The 22,533-nt window shown below is 39.9% G+C and overlaps 2 protein-coding genes across 2 annotated transcripts in view; one reads left to right on the top strand and one right to left on the bottom strand.

Moving 5' to 3' along the window:
- Positions 1–22,533, bottom strand: part of TFB1M (transcription factor B1, mitochondrial) — a 55,058-nt gene that overhangs the window by 4,793 nt on the left and 27,732 nt on the right. The window lies entirely within an intron of this gene.
- Positions 12,062–12,771, top strand: CLDN20 (claudin 20). Its single transcript, XM_058534108.1, has one exon. It carries the CDS (start codon positions 12,081–12,083, stop codon positions 12,738–12,740), a length of 660 nt encoding a protein of 219 aa, XP_058390091.1. The 5' UTR covers positions 12,062–12,080; the 3' UTR covers positions 12,741–12,771.

Here is a 22,533-nt window from a genome sequence, read left to right as displayed (position 1 = left end):
GGAAATGGGAAGTCTGTTCATAACTTACACAAACATTAGTCTCCAAGGAATTGTTAAACTTGCTACTTAGAACATCACACAGACTCTACAAAGTACAGCAATTTATGAAGAGTGGGTCGCACTGCTGCTTTTCAAAAGGAATCCTATTTTTTAAATTCCAGAGGGGTTATCATGTTCTCTTTGGATGACTTGCTTCTAAAGAGCCTTTGGGCTACAAAACTCCTTAAAATTAGTCTTTAATATACGAGGATGGGGGAGTGTTTTTTGTTTTGTTTTTGTCTTTAAGGTGGAAGAAAAATATTTGCATATGACATGAGACTGTGCGGACAAGAACCAAAAAGACTGAAGATGTGCCCAGCAGCAGGTGGCCTGGATGGGCTTTCAGAGGAGCCAGCCACATTTCTCCTGCGGGGTCTCAGCCACCTCACCAGCAAGCTGACCCACTAGACCTTCTCTCCCTCCTCAAACAGTCACTGATCCCGTCCCCGAATCTTGCAGATGAGCCGCAGCTGCGTCTATTGGATGCAACCAGAAGGAAAAGAGTCGGATGGTAGGGATGGTGTGGCCGGCAAATGCTGAGAACGTTCTAAGCAGCAGAGTGAAAACTGCCAACGGAGAGGCCTTTCCACACCGAAAATGCTCCCCTAAATGTCCACCAGCATTCAGACTTTTTTAGTGAAGATCATGCCCTTGTGGTGGAACAAGGGTTATTCTACCTCAGAGAGTGACTATCCGAAGACAATGTTAAATGTTCTTATTAAATTTTAATAGGTTTTCAAATTGTGTTCTCTGTGTTGCTTAATCAGTTTCTCCAACTGAAGTTACTGAAGTAACAGGAACTACCTGTAAGAAACTAAGTGCTTTGGTTAAAAGGCCAGCACTTTCCTTAGACATTCACAAAAACACCATGGAACAGGGTCCACAGGTCTCTGAGAGGTCTGTGATCAATGGAGAGAGGAGAGGTGCTGAAGAGGATAAGGGACTGGGGAGGCGACTTCAGGGTTAAGTGGACAGGAGCACTACTACAGAGAGGGAAGAAAAGATGGCTTCATCTTAGAGCATTTCTCTGGAAGGAAAAGAACAGATAATTTATGAGTGGGGAGAGTAGAAGAAGCCACCCAAGATACACTCCAATGACTTGAAATATCAAAGACTCCTACTCACAAACTCTGAAATGTCCATCACCCCTCTCCTCCTGTTGATTTGGGACAGAGAAGCGAATCCAACTATCTGGGACGGTTCTAGACTTCACCTCACCCCACCACTCTGTAACTCTCCATGCCCTTTCCACCATCTGAGCCCACTGGCATTCCTGTCCCTACCTCTCGTTCTGCCAATCCTCTATGACTCAACTCCTCCAACCCTTTCAATCCAGTCCTTCCAGATTACAGAGTCAGTTCTGACAGGATTCTTCCACAGACAGCAGGTGTGATCCAACCACCTGCCAGTCTCCAGTGAGAATAATCTTTTAACAAAATGTGAGATAAAATTAAACCCTACCCGACCCTAAACCCATGAAATATTATCAAAACTCTATACAACGTTCAAATTCTACTAAGACCAAAGGCACAAATACAGGGATAGATGCATTCTCCTTCCAGTACAGAAACTGCCAGCTCCAGCTTCCTTGGATTTTAAAATTTGGCCTCATCTTTATTTACCTGGTTTTATTCCTTTGAAATATAGTTGGTGTTTGCAAATACAGGAAATGTCTAATGTTTGCTTTATTTAAATAAAGTTGTAAAATCCCATACAAATATAGCAGCACCCCATGTAAACTGGAGAAGACGTCTAAAGTTTGAATATAATTTCGATATCCAGTTAAGTCGGCTAACAGTTATCACAGTGAAAAGAAAATTTCCACTCACATCCAGTACAGGTACTGTGTAGTGGAGGACGCTATAAACTCTGTAAAAAGGCTCTTCCAGTAATGTGTCCTGCTTCTCTGGGAACCTCCTTACCACCCTCTTCTCTACTCCTCCCCTCAAAAGCACTTCTCACAATTACTCTGAATGATGGAGCCCATTTTCTCTAAAAACACAGGAAAGCTGCTTGGTAACTATGGTAACAGATACAAAAATGCTTTTTACTTATAATTGAATGGTTATTTAAAATTACAACCATTATTTTTCCTTCTTTGAGTTTTAAGTCTATTGAAGGGTTTGATTACAAAAAAGAAATCAGTACATAGGCACTAGATGCACTTAAAGATTCTAATGTTGCCAGCTCCTTTCCAAACTCAGTCTATCAGAAAACCAAAATGACCTACTAAAATGTCAAATTAAAGGATTTATAATGAATTTAAATATTTGCCTCTCCAATCCACTATAACGTCAATGCTACATAAAGCTGAGATTATTTTTCTCAACATTAGCTGCCTTGGCTACAAGAGGCTGGAGACAGATGTCCCATTTTCCAAGCCAGGATGTCTAGGACATGACTGGTTACGAGCTCAGCACTTGGGACTCATAAGAGACCTGGCATAAGAAGCTATTAAATCTTAAATCTTAGATATTGCCAACTCAGATCTCGAATCAACATGATAGAGGGAATACTAAAGAACATATGGCCTAGTTCCTGACTTTGAGATGGTCATCAATATGCCAAAGAGCTAAATAACTACCACACGAAAAGGTACAGAAACAATCAATATATGCCATTATCTAAGAACGGGTCTTCAACACTTCCCATGGGCTTCAAGACCATTAAAGGACAAGCCCGCAGAAAGGAAAAATGACTAGGAAGTTACAATTTAATCAGCTGAGATATGAGCTTAACTGGGAGATGATAGAAGGAATGGTGAGAAAAAAGAATCACTACAGGGAATAATCAATAAGACTTCAACAACAATACCAGAAGGATTCAAAGTTCAGGGTGGTACTGTCTCAGGCAGACCTGTGCTGATGGGAATGGGAAGGGTCTGGCTGGTTCTGAGGTGGTCGGCACCACACGATGGAACACGGGGTCAGAGATTTGGGAGACACACGTTCAGTGTCAGGTGAAGTGACAGGGTAAGGTGAGCACATTGGGGGATGCTTGGTTCCTCCATCCACTGGTGTCCACTTACTACTCAGGGACCTAGCCCAAGCTAATGACAATTAGAACGTCACAGGCCCCGCAGTTATGACTTCCTCAGATAAGGATAACAGAGCTGCAAGTCATTAATGCCTATGATGTTATAATTATGCACCTTGTAGAAAAACAAAATATTTACGAATATGAATGCAGATCAAATTTCCTAAAACTGGTTCAGTCTGCCTGTAATCCTTGTCCCAAGCCCAATTTAAGGACAGAAATTCCCTTGTAAAACCTTAAAACTCAAACACTAACGACATTCTAGGTGTTCCAAACCAATGTATTCAACAAAGATTGACACACTGTTAGAACCCAAATTTCTTTCTTTAAAGTTGACAATTTGTGTTCGTTACTGTAACAATATTAACTTCTGCAGAAGTTCCACCCCACCTTTTATTTCCTCCTATAGATCTGTGAATGGTTTCTCTCTCTCTTTTCCTCCTTAGAATAATTAAAAAAGAACAGATTTTAAGTAGTCACAGAGTGTTTCCTCTCAGAGCAGCAGTAGTAAGAGACTGACCGAGTGAGCTGAGAGCCTGATGAGAAGTAAGCCTAAGAGGTGCTGGGTGAGGAGAGGAGATGGAGAGAAAGAGCTTCTACTGCCAATGTATGTACGTAAATGTATGCATGTATGTAAATTATGCCTACTACTCATAACAACAACAACAAGATGAGTCAGGGGCTCCTGGTCCCAAGAGAGGAAACAATTTCAGGGAGGTGAACACTTACTTGTAAACAAAGGGCAAGGGGACAAGAACTAACAGACACTGGATTGGGATTTTCTGTTATATTTGACCTGGAGTTCCTGGATAATCATGAGGGAAACATCTTTCTAAAACGACGACCTCTCCCACAAACCTTGACTTTGGTGTTTGTGGAACAGCAGCGTCTGGAGGTGCCCTGCTGCCCTGGCGGTGGTGGGTGTGGCAGGAGTTACCTGAGGCGGCCTCAGGGCTGTCCTGTCAGGGGCCACTGGGTGGCAGCACACTGCACAATCGCCAGGGCCTGGCTTCCGGTTTTGAGGGTTCAGAGAAACTCCAGCACCTCAGAATTAACCCGTGTCTCAGGGATGGTTTCAATCTAAGCAAACTCACAAGGCACTCAATGAATGCTTGCTGCTATAAAAAATATTATTACTATTATTAACAGACTGATAAATGAACATGGATGCAAACAAATTAATTCATAATGAGCTATAACTGCAAAAGAGACTAGATGCTATACTCAAGTTGCCTGGTCATTATACGCCCTTCCTATAAAAACTACCTGTAAGTGCAAGCTCTGTTGCGGTTAGAAGACTGTGCAGCGACAGGGAATGGGAGCAAGTCTACACGGACTGATGGTTGTAATGGTCGCTGGGACCAAGCCTGAGGGCCTGACCACTCAGGAGCACAGGTAGTGGGTACCGACTCTCCTGGTCCATGTGCTATCAGCATCCAGACCAGCTCTCCTTTCGCTGAGGTATTTCTTCTTTAACCGCGTTCATGCTGTCCTGCTCCTTCTGTTTCTGACTTGAAAGACATTCTGTCTTTTTAAAGGTGAATTCTATAGCTGCTGGATCTCATCTTTTACATGCTGATTTTACTAGTTTAACTCAAGCAGGTTTGGGGGAGCTCACAGTCCTTCCTATGTGTCACTAGAGATATAAAAATAAATAAGAGAAACAATTAAAACTGATGCAAGCTCTCTAATTTGGCAAGATCACAAAGTCCACATGAACTCATCCAGGACCCTAGAGTGTGTGCTGGGACTGAGATGCAGGAGACCCAGCTGCGTGGAAGAGAGTCACAGGGAAGGAAGGCAGAGAGGAGGAAGGGAAGAGGAGGAGGGGCAGTGAGCTGAGGGCCAGGCCTAAACTAGGCACATTCAGCCCGCGATCTCGGATACTGCCAGTAAATGAGGACGTTTTAAAAACATGTCTCGCTCTTCAAAATAATGTGCAAAGAGAATGCAATGGTAAGGTCACAACAAACACATATTTATACTACTTATGAGATTAAAAAGAAAACTAGGTTAATCTGCGAATATCGCCACAAAATCCAAAGACAGTCTTAATATTCTAAAATAATGTGATGAAGATGGAGAAAACAAGTCCTTGAGATCCTTTCTCACGAAGACACAAAAAGGAGCAGCAAAATGGTGTAAAAGTAAGGTAATAATAGAGAAATGCAAGTGCAACCTATATGCAGAAACATATACCCAATTTGCTATAAAAATCAACAGAACCGGGATGGCCTCATTCGACACTTGAGAACACACATAAACCAAAGAATATTCATCTTCATTTGTAACAGAGACCTCACTATAATCAACTAATCTACAAACTACCGATTTTGACAGTTAAAAAAGTCTTCAGAACAGCCTAAACATTATTTTAAAAGTAAAATGCCCATAAAGATGGAGGAAAATAATGAACTGATCGTGCTCTGAGCTGATACTACTAATTTCCTAAGACTGCACCAAAAGAAAAACTTTGAGGTTAAATCAATCGGTTTAAATTTGTGGGACTGGAACAGGTAATTCTATTTTATCTTACTTTGAACTTCCATTATTTTCAAAGTTGAACAGAAAGCAAATAGGAAAAGACGTCGTTTTTTTAAAACCAGAACCCCAACTTTTCACTGGAATTAAGTGGGCAGCATTTTAAACATACCATGACTGGGCATCTTCCCAGACCAATGAAATAGGAGCCACCAGGCCAGGCCTGCGCCTGAGCGCTTTTCTAAAGCTACATGATGCTCACGTGAGGGCAGGGCTGAGAAACACAGCTCTGGAGAACGACTTCACACAAAGGTACGGGGTTATTATTATTTCTAAAATATTCAGTTCAATTACCTATTTTTTCAGAAAGAAAAGTTTGTCTGAATATCCAGATTATTACTACTAAGAAAAACAAACATACTAAGGAAATCACATGTAACTTTTTCTTAAAAACAGATAAATGAAAACATTTTAAAGAAGAAAATAGATGGACTGCTGAGTGACTGGCCAGCTACTCTGCAGAGTCGCTCAGGGACTTGGCCTGAGGGCGAGTACACATTTATATGTAAAGCTACAGAGATGTCAGGGTTAATTTGTCTCCACAGCTTGTCCAGACTATCAGAGACTCATGATAATGAGACTTAGAAATACACTCTGTCCTAAGCTGCAGGCAGGGCAGGGAGGGCTATGAGTGTATAAAGGCTTCAAAAATCACCATATTCTGGGCCTGAATCCCATTCCTGCTACTTACTCATTTTAGTCAAGTTACTTCATTTCTCCGTAGCTTAGTTTTCTCAACTAAAATGAGGATTCCTGTTATCTCACAGGCTCGTCTTGAGAATTAAATACCACAGTGCCTCAAACAGTACCTAGCATACAGGAAGCAGTTTATAAACAGTAGATATTACTTATTATGCCAAGATTACAAAACTGAAGAGCTGAAAATTACTTAAAATTACAGTCTCATTTAGAAAGGACAAAATCATACTTTCAATCATGCAAAGATACATGTATAGTTTAATTAATATTATTTTTATACTCAAAATCAGTTTCTGAATTCATTCATTCAACAAGTATGTACTGTATCCCTACTATAAGCCAGGCACTCTTCCTGGCACAGGAGAATCAGCAATGAACAAAACAGACAGAACTCCTCGCCCTTGTGAGGTTTACATTCCAGAGGTCTTAAGCTAGAGAGTTAGCAGCAGAGGGGCCCAGAGGTGGTAGGATTCTTGATCTATTTTGAAGTTGAGAAACAAAACGATTTGTTGACTGAATGGATGTTGGGTATGGAAACAAGGATGCTTTTAAGATCCGGGACCTGCCAAATGGAAGGACGTGTTTGTCATTAATGGACATGGGGAAATTGGGAAGAATTGGTGTGGGGAAGGTCAGGAGTTCAGTTTGTCCATGATAGGTCTAAAATGTCTATTAGCAATGTCATGTCAGCACGTGGATATACAACTGGGGTGTTCAGGGGAGAGGGCCGGGGAAGAGACGTAAACTAAGATAAGACAGATCTAGGGAAGTCTCAGGACTTAAAGATTTAATTCTCTTTAATGTCCACATTGGAAGTAGATAATAATGTTGATGAATTCTCTCTCTCTATACACCTCATTTGTCAGCTCCTTTTTTTATACAAGAAATTCTGCCTTGATTAAAGGTCTGTAGTTGAAAGTCATTGGCATTTCAGAAGTTTGCCTTTTTAAAAGAGGCAGTTAATATTTTACAGGATAAGTGTTCTCATCAAGGCAGAATAATAATCAAAAATGTTTTGAAAATAGAAATAAATGTACATTAAAGCATGCTTAACCCGTTTATGCTCAGCAAGCGGTATTACGCTGGAGGTCAGAGTTGGGAGCACGTTGGTGCCTCCACCTGCCATCAGTCAGCCTCAGCACAGGTGGGTCTGCACCGACGACCATGGCAAGGAGCAAAACAAGACAAGACACTACAGGGATCTGGCGGATTTCTTCTGATGGAGCGGTAATAACAATGCTGTGACTGTTAGCACCTGAAACTCAACTCTACTCCACCCAGTGTTTACACAAAGAACTGTTGATATATTTCTGTGAAATAAAAAAAGAAAGTTTATATATCAAAATTATAACGCTATGGCTAAAAACAAATCCATAGGCATTCAGATTTCTAAGAGAAGAAAACAGTATCTTGCTAAATGCCAGACTCTGAAAAGATTAAAACAAACCAAAAAAATCTAGAAAAATCTAGATAATTGAAACATGCATTTTATTACTCACTGCTTTTAAAGAAATGTCTAACATCTAACATGGCTATTAACAGTTATAAAATTTTAAAAATCCAACCACAAAATTATTTTCTTTCTCTAGCGTGGCTACAAACTTACAGCTTGTAGAATTAAAGTTATGAGGAAGGAAAAAATGAGAACCTAAAGCAAATGGAGGTGAAATAAGTCTATATCATTATTCATGATGTAGAACCTCAATATTTGATTTCACTACTCCATCTAATATGTTTCATCACATCATTTTGGTGTAATTTCTTCACAACATTTTCCAAAAGCTCTAATTTATTAAGTTATACTCCAGAAAGCTTTCTCATTGGAAGGAAGAGCAGAAGAAAATTCAGGACCCCCCCCCCCCCAAATATTTGTAGGTTTACTGATCAGATTCTGGTCAACTATTGTTGCTGGGGTTTTTTTTTCTTTTACTTTATATATATTAAAAACTGTCTTTTGTTTATTTTGAAAGTTACCAATTTTGTGAATCTTGATTTCAGAAAAGTAACAAGCACCACAATAAAAAGATGGTCTCAGCTATCATTTGCAAAGCACAATCTAGTTAAAAATATTTCAGACCATACTCTTTAATTTAATTGGGGACATAAAATAATAATATCTTCCAATAATAATATCTTTGATAAAAATTCAAAAATAAATTATAACTATAGACTAAAACATAATATTAAAAGAAAAGAAAATATTTTTGTGAGCATCCAAATAATTCCTCCTCTGTATATAGGGACACAGAAGCATTTTCAGCTTTCGATAAATCCTGTTGCAACAACAACTCCCTCCCTTCCCCGCCTCTCCTTTCTTAATTCTCCCACAGCTCAAAAAATGAGATGGAGAACCTGGTATTTATCTTCTAGCACCATCAGCAGTTTGTACCTCTCAGATTTCTATGTTGCTCTTTATTTGCTATTTGCAAGTTAACTCACTAATACTCAGAAGCTGTGAAATGAGCCTCACACGCATGTGGTTTCTCTTCATCATACCTTACTGGGGTTCATCTGAAGACAACCGACAGAGGGAGTTAAGATACTGAAGGCTACTGACAAAAGGTATGGAAAATGAGAAGCTTCTATATTGCTCAGAGACCTAAATATAGATCTTCAAGTGTTATTTAGTTTGAATTATAAGTTGTAAATCTGTTTTTAAATATTAGTTTTGATACAAATATACCTTGTCTGGAAAACTGACTTTACATTTTACTGAAATCCACCACAGACTTTGTTGGCAAATAGTTCATAAATTTAACATTCATAGGTTCTGTTCTGCATGCAATGTGTTTTAGAATCATGAGTGAGTTCTCTATTTAGAACTAAGTTTTGACGTGTGACCCCTTCGCTTTTGCTTACTTTCACAGTATTTCTTTACAACCACCAGCACCACCACTGAAACAAAGTATGCCTTTATTCTCCAAGAGATAGAAATTTGAGAGAACAGGCCACAAACTGTGTCATGCTTGTGGCTGGAGAGGGAAAAAAAAAAAAAAGGATTTCATAGCAATATAGCTAAGATGCCAGTATATTTTTACACAAGGAACAGAATAGTGACCTTCATTTTGGAGAACAAATTCTTTCTGCATAAGTTCTCTACGCAGAAGAAAGCATTTAAAGTCCAATATTCATCAGCAAGTGAGCACTATGCTAACCGAATGCAATGTCATATTGTTTACACTGATTTGGGCTGTCTATAATTTATCACTGCCAGTACTTGTTAATTAAGATGAACAAGCTGTCTGCAAGTCTGAATTACACTGAAATTTATAAAATGTACCGGTTAATGGGAAGAAAAGAGTTATAACTGGGAAGCTGAGCATAGACTGATCAACACATAAAAGTTACTCAACCAAAATAAAAATAAAGAAATGAGATGCTCTTAGGGAATGTTAACAGCAATCTCTCGCTCTTGAAGAATCCCTAAGCTGAAAATGGTCGGGGAAGGCAGTAATTTACTGAGCTGGCTGGAGCCTGAAATGTTAAAACCCAAACCTGAAAACAGCTATTATAAAACTATAAACATGTGTTTCATTTTTTTCTAGAAACTTTAGCTTTTGTTCTATTTTGGTCTCAGATATGAAAAGAAATTTGGAAAACAGAAAAGAAATGAACCATAGATTTAACTTCTTAGAGAATCAATGTTAGAACTATGGAAAGTTCGTAATTTTAATATAGGCACGAATTAATATTACTTCAGATATTTCACAAAAGCCAGGCATCAGCCACCTTGCTGAGTCTGTGAAGCTAAGCCATTTGTCCTACTAATATCCTCTGGAGGTCTTTTTTTTCTTGGTGGGAGACGGAGTGAGTGAAGTTGATAGCTGGTGCTTTTCGCCTCTGGATGTAGCATTTTCCCTGCTTCCCACAGAAGCACATGGGGAAGATTTCACCAGGAAGTACTGTGGTAAAGGGGAAAAAATGCAGGACGGAGTGAGGTGGGAAGAGACAGGGAAGAGCTGGACGCTGCCAGTCTGCTGAGACCTGTGTGGCATGGGGTGATTTACTACATAAATGTTCTAATCCAAAAAAATGATGATGCACAAGATTACATCTTTGGTCTCTTTCAGCAATAAGATTCTATGAAAATAAATGAAATCAGCCTAAGAAAGGAAGAGAAAAAAGAAAAAAATCCAATATCATTAAATATCAATTGTCATGTGATATAAATACTAATAATAATGTCAATTATAATTTATTGAATAATTTCTATGGCTTAGATATTGTTCTAAGCCCTTAAAATGTATTAACACATTTAACTCCTTAAAATGCATTAACACAAATAATCCGCATTTTCCAGAAGAGGATACTGAGGCACAGAAACATTCTGGAAAGCCAAGATTTGACCCAGGTGTTTTGGATTCAGAGACCATACTGCCTTTTGTGAAATAAATATGAATCATGATAGAGCCACTCTAATACATCATTCAAAAATTAATTCAGAAACAAAAAAAGCCAGTATCGCTGTATTTCAGAAAACCATTATATTTCCTCAAAGAAGGCAATAAATACTGCCAAATTAAAACACAGCCAAGCCACCAAGTAAGTGCTATCTTTTCCTCTTCTTAAAAAAAAAAAAGAGGGCCGGCCCCGCGGCTTAGCGGTTAAGTGCTCTCGCTCCACTACTGGCGGCCCAGGTTCGGTTCCCGGGCGCGCACCGACACACCACTTCTCTGGCCATGCTGAGGCCGCGTCCCACATACAGCAACTAGAAGGATGTGCACCTATGACATAAAACTATCTACTGGGGCTTTGGGCGGGTGGGGGGGGAAAGAAAGAAAGTCTTACACTGTATCCTTGCACATACAACTAATGATGTGATTATTTCTGGTATGTATTTTCAAGATTTGATGTCACTGCTTCCGAATCATTCAGAATAACTGGTTTCGCAGCAGACTACCTCATTTGGGTCAGGGAATGATTCTGGTCCCAAGTAGAAAGGATCTCACTTTCTCTTTAGCAAAAGACAGTGGCTTAATTGTTCCAGTTTTGAGTACCTTCCACCCGAAGTGAAACAAGCGCTAACCTAGGTAAGGATTTTGCACATGTTTACTAACTAGAAATTAGGGATAATCATGCCAGTGACTCTGACTTCTTTCTATTACTTTCCTCTCCTCCTTAAACAATTCACCTGGGTCATGTGTCTGGTACATGGCAGATGATTAATAAAAACTTTTTAAGTAAAATCATTTTTTGAATACTTAAAACTTTTCTAATATATATTTATAAATCATTTTTAAGAGGGGGGTTTAAACTATTCTTTTCTTCCTTATTACCTAGGCTATTTTAATTAGAAATAAAATAAGTTTTAAAAACCCGTAATGCTATTAAAATTCTTTATCAGATCCTGGGGCTGGAATTTGATATGTCTAAAGCTCCTAACAAGGAACATGCCCACTTTACAGACAACTTCAGCACAGTCTAAGATGAACTCACTGGACAGTTCTTGCCTTTATGCCACATATCAAGCATCACCATTCACACTCACTCAGGAGAAGGGCAGCCTTGGCAGGCCTGGTGTGAGCTTTCCTCCCAGGCTGCGGCATCCTCATCCACCCTGGGGCTCTATTCAGATGTCTTCCCGGCTCCCGCTGCACATGGAAGCCTTTTGTTTATTCTTTCTATCCTTCAATCCTGATTTTGTCTTCTTTCCCCAGCCTTTGTTACTTGGCTGTCTACTGCCTAGAAATAGCTACAATTTGGACGAGGAGCCACCATAATTGAGCACCAGGATTTTCTAGGTGGACAAAGATAACGATACCGTCATGGTATCAGGGGGTCTCCAGCTCCTTGCTTTCTTCCTGGCCTTATCGGGGGTCTCTGGAGTGCTCACGGCCACTCTGTTGCCCAACTGGAAGGTGAATGTGGACGCAGGCTCCAACATCATAACAGCCATCGTACAGTTGCAAGGGCTGTGGATGGACTGCACGTGGTACAGCACCGGGATGTTCAGCTGCACCTTGAAGTACTCCACTCTGTCCCTCCCCACCCACATGCAGGCTGCGCGGGCCACCATGGTCCTGGCATGTGTCCTGTCTGCTTTGGGGATCTGCACTTCTACAGTAGGGATGAAATGCACTCGCTTAGGAGGGGACAGAGAAACCAAAAGTCATGCTTCTTTTGCTGGCGGGGTCTGCTTCATGTCTGCGGGGATCTCTGGTTTAATACCGACAGTGTGGTACACCAAAGAGATCATAGCAAACTTCCTGGATCTGACAGTGCCTGAAAGCCACAAACACGAACCTGGAGGAGCTGTCTACATCGGATTCATTTCGGCCATGCTGCTGTTTATCTCTGGCGTGATTTTCTGCACTTCCTGTATAAAAAAGAATTCAGAAGCTTGGGTTGACCCACCCAAGCAGGAGCATATCTCCAGCACACAGCTGGAGGGCAATTCAGCATACAACCTGAAGGATTATGTGTAAATAACTGTGTAATGCATATAGAATTTCTAGGTGCCTGCTGAGTTTTGTCTTTATTTTAGACTAAAAAAAAAAAATCAGAATTATGCTTAACTCTACAAAGAATGTAAAATACTTTAAAACCAATGAGGTCATTTAAAATACCAACAAACTATCGTGTACAATTTTATCTCTTTTAAGATTATTTTTCCATTACTGTTTTCATGTTTTATCTAAAGGTCTATAATTGAAAGAGGTTGTGATTATATTAATAAGGCAATTAATTGATAGGGTTTCTTTTCCTTTTTAATATAACCCGTTAATATATCTTCACAATTGGTACTTAATTGGACTTTATGAAAGCACTAAATTACCAAGTAGAAACAGCACCCCGCCCTGGTGTTAATCCAGGGGATCATCACAGTAACTCGCTTCTGTTTTCAAGCCCCACTGTATGACAGCGTGTTAGGGACAGAAGAGCTGCCCACCTCTTTCAGATACTGCCAAACCAACCACCCTAAGTCCCCACCTACTGTGACCTCCCTGTCTCTTTCTTCATTTTAGAAAAATATGTACATACATCTGCAAGAGCTTACAGTATGAGCTTCAGAGATTAGACAGAACTAAAGAAAAGAAACGCTACCACAGTAAAGCAAGACCAAACCAAAGGGACTATTTCACATGGGAATTAGGAAGGGAATCATTTAAACAGAAGTTTAAATGTTTGTTTAGAGTATGTATTCCTTTTGAGTGGTCAAAATATCTTCTGAACAAATGTCATATTAAAAATAACTCGATAAAAAAATATTTTTATGCAAATTAATGTGATAGGATTGCTCTGACACCTATATGGGTCTCTCATTTTGCTTAATGTGACTGGCTTTATCTGCAGTCTATGCATCCTACAGTCCTATACTAAAAGTTTACTTTATATATTCTATAAAAGCCTATACATACTTCAAAAAATAATTTTTATTTAGCTCTGAAATTTTTTCTTTCTAAACAGATGCAGGGATGTTCTGAACTCTCAGAAAAGCAGCCACTTCATACAAAATAATGGCCCAGTTCTATCCCGACTGGAAATGGAGATGAGGAAACGGTGTGAACTCCCCCCATGCCTCCAGGATTCACCCCCACTGTGTTCCTCCACCTGGAATCGCCCACACTCACCCCCTTGCCTGCCCAAGCTCCTACTCATCCTTTAGGCTTCTCACGGGACCTCCTCTGTGAACTCAATCCTGACTCCCTGAAGAGGCTTGCTGTTTCCATCTCTGTACTCTCAGAGAATGCTCTATTTAAACAATGATCAGTTCACATGACTGCATCTCCAACTAGACTGGGAGACAAGGTATCTTTTTTACCTTTGTATTCTCAGTGACTTGCCACTGCAAGTGCTTAGTATGACATGCCAGGCCTGTCTCAATCCTTTGCATACACTGACTGGTTTATACCTCAGAAGGACTCAAGGGGATAGATACTACTCTTACGAGCTTACAGGAATTTGAGGCAGAGAAAAGTTAAGTAAGTTACCTAACTTGCGCAACGTCACACAGCTAGTAAGTGGGGAGATGGGATTCAACCTGAGGGAACCTGGTCCAGAATCAGACCTCCTGGGTGCAAGGTTACACAGGACACCAGGTGTCACAGGACACATTACTTAACCTAAGTCTTGGTTTGCTCATGGAAAATGAGGATAAAAACAGTGCCTATTCACAGAGTTGTGAGGATTCAACGAGAGACACACAAAGCAGTCGAGGCACAGTGAGCAGCAGTAAGTGCTGCCGGGAGTTCTTAGTTATTCCAGTGGTTTCCAACTGGGGGTGAGCGCAGCCTGCAGAGGGCATTTGGCAGCGCCTGGAGACGGTTTTGGTTGTCACAACTGGGGTAGTGGTATGGAATCCAGTGGGCGGAGACCAGGAATGCTGTTACATATCCTACAATGCACCAGGAGAGCCTCAGCAACAAAGAATTACCTGGCCCAAAATGTCAACAGTGACGAGGTTGAGAAAATTTGATCTAATCTATTTGAATATATTTAAACGTTCATTTTTCTTTGATTAAAAAGTTACCAAAACAAAAACCAAAAGAACAAAATGCCAAAAAAACCCTAGAATATCACACACATTTCACCCATGGAGCAGATATATGTCTGTATGTAAACATATATATATACACATACGACTTGAAGAAGTCATCTAGTAATTCTGGCAAAAATGATGAAAACTTAAGTCAGGAGAATTGGGTATAAGAATGGATACATTTAAGAGAAATGTAGGCAATGGCAAAAGTTGATAACTAGTGACTGGTTGTGATGGTAAAGGTAAGGGCTATAGGGATTTAAGATAACCCCAGGATAGGCTTGGATGACCTGGGCAGATGAAGACGTCATCTGGGGAGCAGCAGGCCTGGGGTAGGCAGATGGAAGTGAGTTCAGTTTTGGATGTGGATTCAACGTTTTCTCCTCACATTGTTTTCATCACTATATTTTTAGCTATATACTTTAGCATACATTAACTTTATTGACTTTTGAGGATCTATGTCATAGCCTGTAATTTGGCAGAACCCTGGTGCACATCTCTTCATTACCTCCAATAACATTTTTTTCATTCCACTGCACTTCGTACATACATAAAAGCGTCATCTGCAAAAATAATTTTGTGTCTTCTTTCCCTGGATTTGTAATACTTATTGCTTATTTTATTCTTGAGTAGTTATGAAAACATAACTTGCATTTAATTAGATTATAATAGTAAATACTCTTATTTTTATTCAACACTTATTTTATCTGATTTTTAAGGAGGATGATCTGGTACTTCTGTAATTATAAACTGGCTTTTAGTTTAAATATTTATTTTTATTTTACACTCACCCATATTCAAAAAAGAATTTGAGACAACTTACAATAAAATTACTGGTATATTAAATACAAAAACCAATGATAAAATTGAACGACTAAAGTTACAAAGAAAAGGACGAGGGAAAGAATGTTATTTATTAAATAATCCTGGTTGAAGGCTGCTAAAGCAATTAAATATGAAACTTACTTTAGAATTTCCCAGCAACCGAGACCACACAAGGCATCTGGCAGCTTTGTCCACTGGTGAGAACTTACAGAGGCTACTGCTGGTACCTTGCCCAAGCCCCTTCCACTGGGCCCGTCCTCCAGCCCCTGGGAGTGAGGGGTTGGTAACGGCTCACAGATCTGGAGCCGTATTTGCTGGAAGGTTAAGGCACCACTTCTCCTAGGAGGAGGCCAGGAGCAAGGCTGGTTGACACAGGGGTATAAAAGGCTGCTCCCCTGCCTCAAGGGAGGACAGGCGCTGAGGGGCAATTTGTGTCTCAGAGCTCCCCTCAACCTCCAACCTTCGACCCCTGTGGGAACAGGCTGAAGCTAGTTTCCAGGCAGAATAATATCCTTGCTTAGCATATTCCCCCCTGCCTAATTCTGCTTGCCTCCTTTCCCTTCTCCCGAGAGCACTCTCAATACATCACCTTCACAAAAATCCTTATTCTCAATCTCTGATTCTAGGAAACCAGACCTAACACAGAAGAATACTAGTTAAGCAGAAAAATATTAGTCTTCTGACCTTACGTCCAAAGGATTCTTAAATATAGGGTAACAAACAACAGAAATAACATCCTCAATATCAGATTTCAAAAAACACAAAGGCATGAAAAACAGTTGTTTCTTACGTGGACCCTTCCATTTACTAAGCGCCAGACTATCTCACTGAGGTCGAGGCCTCAATGGCTGTGGGCAAGTGTGGCTGCCAGCCTCTAAACATGCGGTCCCCAAAGGTCAGGCCAGGGGCCCACGTCCCGGCCTTTCCTTATAATATGTCAGGGTGTGTCACTGCGCACTCATGTGTGTATCGTCATTAATTCATCTAAAATCGGATTGATATGACTTCTGTTTTAAATCTGTACCATGTTTGGGAGTAACTTGCTTTATATGCCATACTTCCAAATAGGCAAAATCAGATAGAAATTATATATATGTCTTAAAAATGATAATCCACACTACTATATCAGGATATTACAACTTAGGCCATAAATATGTGCTGATAATCCTAGCAGTAATACCTACCTTCCACTGACTGCCTCCATGTGCCACATACTCATATTAGGCACTTTACATTGATTATCTCTATTCCTTACAACAATCCTGCAAGGGTGGCATCACTGCTCCAATTTGATGTATTAAAACTCAGCCTCAAGGCCAGCTCAGTGGCATAGTAGCTAAGTTAGCAACCTCCACTTTGATGGCCCAGGGTTTGCGGGTTTGGATCCAGGGCGCGGACCTACACCGTTCATCAAGCTGTGCTGTGGCGGCGTCCCACATACAAAATAGAGGAAGACTGGCACAGATGTTAGCTCAGGGCCAATCTTATTCACCAAAAAAAAAAAAAAAGAAGAAAAGAAAAGAAAAAAGAAAGCTCAGCCTCTCTACCTGCCCAAGTTCTCATAACTAGGAGCACTGGAATTCCAGTAGATCTAGCTTACTTCAAAGCACTTCTAGCTCTTCCACTAGAGAACGCTGCCTATATCACGTCAATCAAAAGAGCCTGTTGCAATTCTCGTATTATATCTAAGTAACCTTTCTAGTAGGTTGGAGTACAGGACAGTGGTTAGACCTAATACTTGTCCATTCTATGGGAAGGATGTTAGATTACCAGACCCATGACCACAATTTATAAAAGAAAAGTATGACACACAATTTTGAGGGAATAGCTAACAGCTCACTACTTCTCAAACTTGAATAATGTGCAGACTAGCTGCAAAAAAAAAATTACTGCAGAACCCCAGAAATACGGGGATTTTCAGGGGTCTTCAGATGCCAGCTTGAGAAACTGAAGAAACAAGTTTTATTCTCTCATGGAAGCATTTTTCAGTTGTGAATTGGGACTGCAAAAGAAACATTTTTTCTTATAATGGGCGAAATAATTTTATTAACTCAAAAGTGAAATGAAAATACAAAACTTTAAAAATTCTAACTTAAAATCCATATACTACAAATTCTAGTAGTTTAAGAAACACCAGTGTAGACTAATTTGTCTAATTTTAAGAACCTAAGAGGTTGTGTTTTCTTTAAATAGAAAAGAATTTTGGGTTCAAATTTTGGGGATCGCACTACAGAAGTTTAACAAGAGTGAAGAGTTTGGCAAGAATTTAGTTCAACTCAGAACAGGTTTGTAATAGTTCCATGGTACTGAAACTTCTGCCATTAAAGCCTGAGTAAGTTAGTTAATCTAAAGACTAATAAAGAGAAAGGTTAACGTTCTTACAAGAAAAATCCTAAGGTGGTTATAAATAAGCCCTTCTTGTTATACCACAAAAGAAATTCTCCATATCTAATTCTTAGAGTTTTGGTTGAGCATAAGTATTGAATTTTAGTACATTTCTTCTGAGCATCTACAGAGAATTAGCTTCCCTCTCTCCACTCCCCCAGAATCTGCCTGTACCCCTATTTTAGCACTCGGCACATTTCACCTGTGTTGCAGTTATTTGTGTCTATGTCTTTCTCTTCTTGCATTCAGAAGGGGTCAGCCAGAGGGGCAGCCTCGTACTGTTACTTTATCATCTCCGTAAAAACTCTTCCCCTTTCTTAAGAAAATGAATTTTTAAAAAATTTACTCAATGTAACCATCAGTCAAATATTTTCTGGCTTTCCTCAGAGTAGTCCTAATCTGCCCTAATATGGTAAAACTACTTCAGAGCAGCAGAGAATTCTTTTAGAACTTAAATTTAATCATTTGATTTACTATTTTCCTTTATCATAATACATTCTCTCCTCCTTGATAACTGCTTTCCTAGATTATAAATAAATCCCCTGCATGTAATATTTACAAAATGATGAAAAAACATGTAAACAAAGTTGCTATGAATATGTTTAATTTGCCAAAAATTAAACATCCTCAATAAAAAGAGAATCAAAGACATAGCTAGCTTTTTCCCAATTAATATTTTCATGAGGCCTTAATCTCAGAGGAAAGAATTTTTAATTAACTAACTTCATGTGCACCTTACCCCTAAATGTAAGATACAGTTGATAACAATCTCTAGACACCATCAACTACTCTCAAACAGGTAACTAAAACAAAGCACTAGAAACTTTCCACGAAACATATTATAACATCCACCTTAAGAAACCCTTTGTAAAATTCAGGTAGCCTAAAGAGTCTGGATTATGGTAATGACCATAACTATAAAAGACTAAAAGTAAAGATCTTGGTTTCTGATATAATTGGGTCTTACACTATTCAAAATGCTATATACACACATATATGCATTACGGGAACCACCATCACTTGATTTTCTTCATTACAATGGCCAGCTGTTCTAGCACAAAAAATCCCTGAAAGCACAGATGTGTGAAGTCTGATGATGATGTATAAGACATCTCCAGTCATCAAATTCTGTCTAGGATCTAACAGCATCTCTTATTTTGGAAGAAGTCATTTACAATGTCTGAAACCTTGAGATGCTGAGGTTGATTTAGAAAAGCCTGACAATTAAGTCTGTTCTATAAGTGGAAGATGGACTGAATTCCTACAGTCACCCAAAGCTTGGTTAACTGTGGTGGACAACACGGCAGAGGAAGCGGAAGGTGGTAACAAAGACCATGAAGGCAATTCAGACAACGCTTGACAAGTAGGTCAAACACCACTGGCCAGGGGCCCCATTCTAAATCTATAACCTATATCTAAATCCAAAAACCACAAAATGCAATTTTTCATGCTATCTACTTTTATTAGTGAATGTCAAACAAATGATGAAGGAAACTTTGCAGGACTTTATACCTGAGAGTTTCAGCCAGCAAGGAGAAATCTGTTCCTCACTAGCTGTGAACTCCGAAGGCCGATTCCATGTCTGATTGGGCTCCTAGCCCTGTCACCTCCCCCTCTCGGCCTCGCCCGGGGCTTTTCATGCAGTAGGTACTCAGTATACATTCAATGAAGAAATAGATGAGTTATTATAGTACACGTCCTGTAGTAACTCATCCAGTAGTGGTTTTGCTAAAATAGATATAGATCCCAGCTGACTGATTTTTATTTTTGGCAGAGAAACTCTGTTTCTGTAATTAGCACCTACTTTTCTGTGATTAACATATAATAGTCAGAGCCTAGTTTAATAGCCAACTATTTTTCCACAGATGATTGACCACAAGTAACACTGCCAAAAGGGCTCTCAAAAAAGTGGGAAAAAAAAATCATGATAAATAATATTTGGATTTTGGAAGTGACGTTAGCATCGTGGCAGTGTGAGTCCTTCCTTTTTTCTCTCCCCTTTATTTACAACTAATTCGTCATTCATAACAGAACAAAAGTGCCTCTGCACATACACCAGAACAACCAGGAGATTTCTACCCACCGGTGCTTCAGAAAGGTACATAGGACCTCGGATGGGGCTGTGGATCCAAAGGAGGTGATGAGCCTGCCCCACCCTCACCTGCCTCGACCGAAAAGAAAAAGAGAAACTGGAGATTGCAAAGTAGGGTGGACGCAGAAGGGTGATAGAGAATTTGTGGAGGTCCAGCCAGACTGAGGGAGAACCAGGCATGCCATTGGAGCAGGACGGTAACAAGTCTGGAGGCAGAAAAGGGACTCAAGGTGTCGGTCTCCCTCCCCAGGGCAACACTGCAATGAACCGGGCTTTCACCAGTGACAGTGGTGACCTCCCTCACAGAGGAGGTGGAAATCAAAAGTGGTGAGTGACTGATCACCTGGCTGCGTGAGGTGCACCTGGAGGGACCTGTTTCTCTCCAGCAGCACCCAGATTTCTGAGGAGGGACCTCGTGACTGGGGGTTGGAGAGGAAAAGCAAAGAGGCAGACAGGAATAACAAAGTACATTGAAAAAACATGTTCCCTGCTTTCTGACTCAGGATTTCAGCAGGAGGTCCACCCACGGACCTCTAGGAGTAGCCACTCATGGATCACCCTATCGGGCCACGGGCACCACACAAAGCCCCAGGAGCTAAGCCCACACCTCTCCCAACTCTGCCACCAGCTTTTACTACACTCGCTTTTTTTACACCCACTCCCCAGTGCAGCCTCAGAGACAACTCAGGTAAAGAGAAACCAAAAACTTGAGCTATAAGTGCCACCTTCTGGAAAACAAAAGAAAGGTTTCTAATTGCCAGTCCGTTGGACTTTAAAAGTCAAAGTAAACAACTAAGAAAGATGTATGCTACTTCAAATGATGGCAGAGGCACATTTCGTCACATACTATGAAAATCATGGTAATATGGCAGCACAAAAAGAAAATGTAATTCTCCAGCAACCAAACTCAAAGCCACAGAATATTGCAAACTAACTGATGAAGAATTCAAAATGGCTGTTTTAAAGAGATTCAGTGAGCTACAAGTATACTCAGAAAGGCAACTCAATGAACTCAGGAATAAAATTAATGAACAGAAGGAGTTCTTTATCAAAGAGATTGAAATTTTAAAAAAGAACCACACAGAAATTCTAGAGCTGAAGAATTCAATGCATGAGATTAAGAATGCACTAGAGAGCTTAGGAAATAGGGCAGATTACATGAAAGAAAGAATTAGTGACTTGGAGGACAGGAATTTAGAAATGACTCAGAAAAGGAGAGACAACTAAGATTTTTAAAAAGTGAAGAAACTCTATGAGAGCTCTCAGGTATGATGAGAAAAACAAATATAAGAATAATTATTAAGGAAGAAGGGAGCAGAGAGTATATATAGAGAAATAATAGCTGATAACTTTCCAAACCTGGGGAAGGAATGAGACACACAAGTCCAAGATAGAACACCCTCTTATCTCAAAGCAAAAAAACCTTCTCCAAGACACATTATAATGCATCTGTTAAAAATCAATGATAAAGAATCTTACAGGCAGCCAGGGGACAAAAAGAAAGTGACCTACAAAGGAACCCCCATGGGTCTATCAGTGGATTTCTCAGTAGAAACTCTATAGGCCAGAAGAAAGTGGAATGATATATTCAAAGTATTGAAACATAAAAACTGCCAGCCAAGAATACTTTACCTGGCAAAGTTATCGTTCAGACGTGAAAGCGAAATAAAGGCTTTCCCAGACAAACAAAAACTGAGGAGGTCACCACCACTAGACCTGCCTTGCAAAAAATGCTCATAGTAGTTCTTCAAGCTGAAATAAAGATGCTAATTAGTGAAACAAAAGCAAATGAAAGTACACAATACTCTGGCAAAGGTGAAAAATAAACAGTCACACTTAGAAAATGGTAACTCTATATTAGAATGATGTTAACCACTCAATTATAGTATAAAGACATAAGGAAAAGAGCATTAAAAACAACTATAGCTACTATAATTTCTCAACAAATTCATAGTATAAAAAGAGGTAAATCGTGACATCACAAATTTTATAAAAGAGGAGTAAAAGGGTGGAACCTCTACAGGCAAATGAAGATAAGGTGCTATCAGCAAAAAAAGGCCTATTTTATCTATGAGATGTTTTATGTAAACCACATGTTAATCAGAAAGCAAAAATCTAGAGTAGAGTCACAAAAGATGAAAAAGGGGAGACTGAGCAAACCACCACAGAAAAACACCACTTAAGAAAGATAGACAGAGGGCCGGCCCGGTGGCTTAGCGGTTAAGTGCGCGCGCTCTGCTACTGGCGGCCCGGGGTTCGGATCCAGGGCGCGCACCAACGCACCGCTTCTCTGGCCATGCTGAGGCCACGTCCCACATACAGCAACTAGAAGGATGTGCAACTGTGACATACAACTATCTACTGGGGCTTTGGGGAAGAAAACAAAAAAAAAAGGAGGAGGATTGACAACAGACGTTAGCTCAGAGCCGGTCTTCCT

This window comes from Diceros bicornis, chromosome 39, assembly GCF_020826845.1.
Source record: "Diceros bicornis minor isolate mBicDic1 chromosome 39, mDicBic1.mat.cur, whole genome shotgun sequence".
NCBI classification, from domain to species: domain Eukaryota; kingdom Metazoa; phylum Chordata; class Mammalia; order Perissodactyla; family Rhinocerotidae; genus Diceros; species Diceros bicornis.
This window is presented reverse-complemented; position numbering and strand designations above follow the sequence as displayed.

Coding starts and splice junctions, on each gene's coding strand:
- CLDN20 (XM_058534108.1), top strand. CDS start 12,081: ATGGTATCAGGGGGTCTCCAGCTCCTTGCTTTCTTCCTGGCCTTATCG.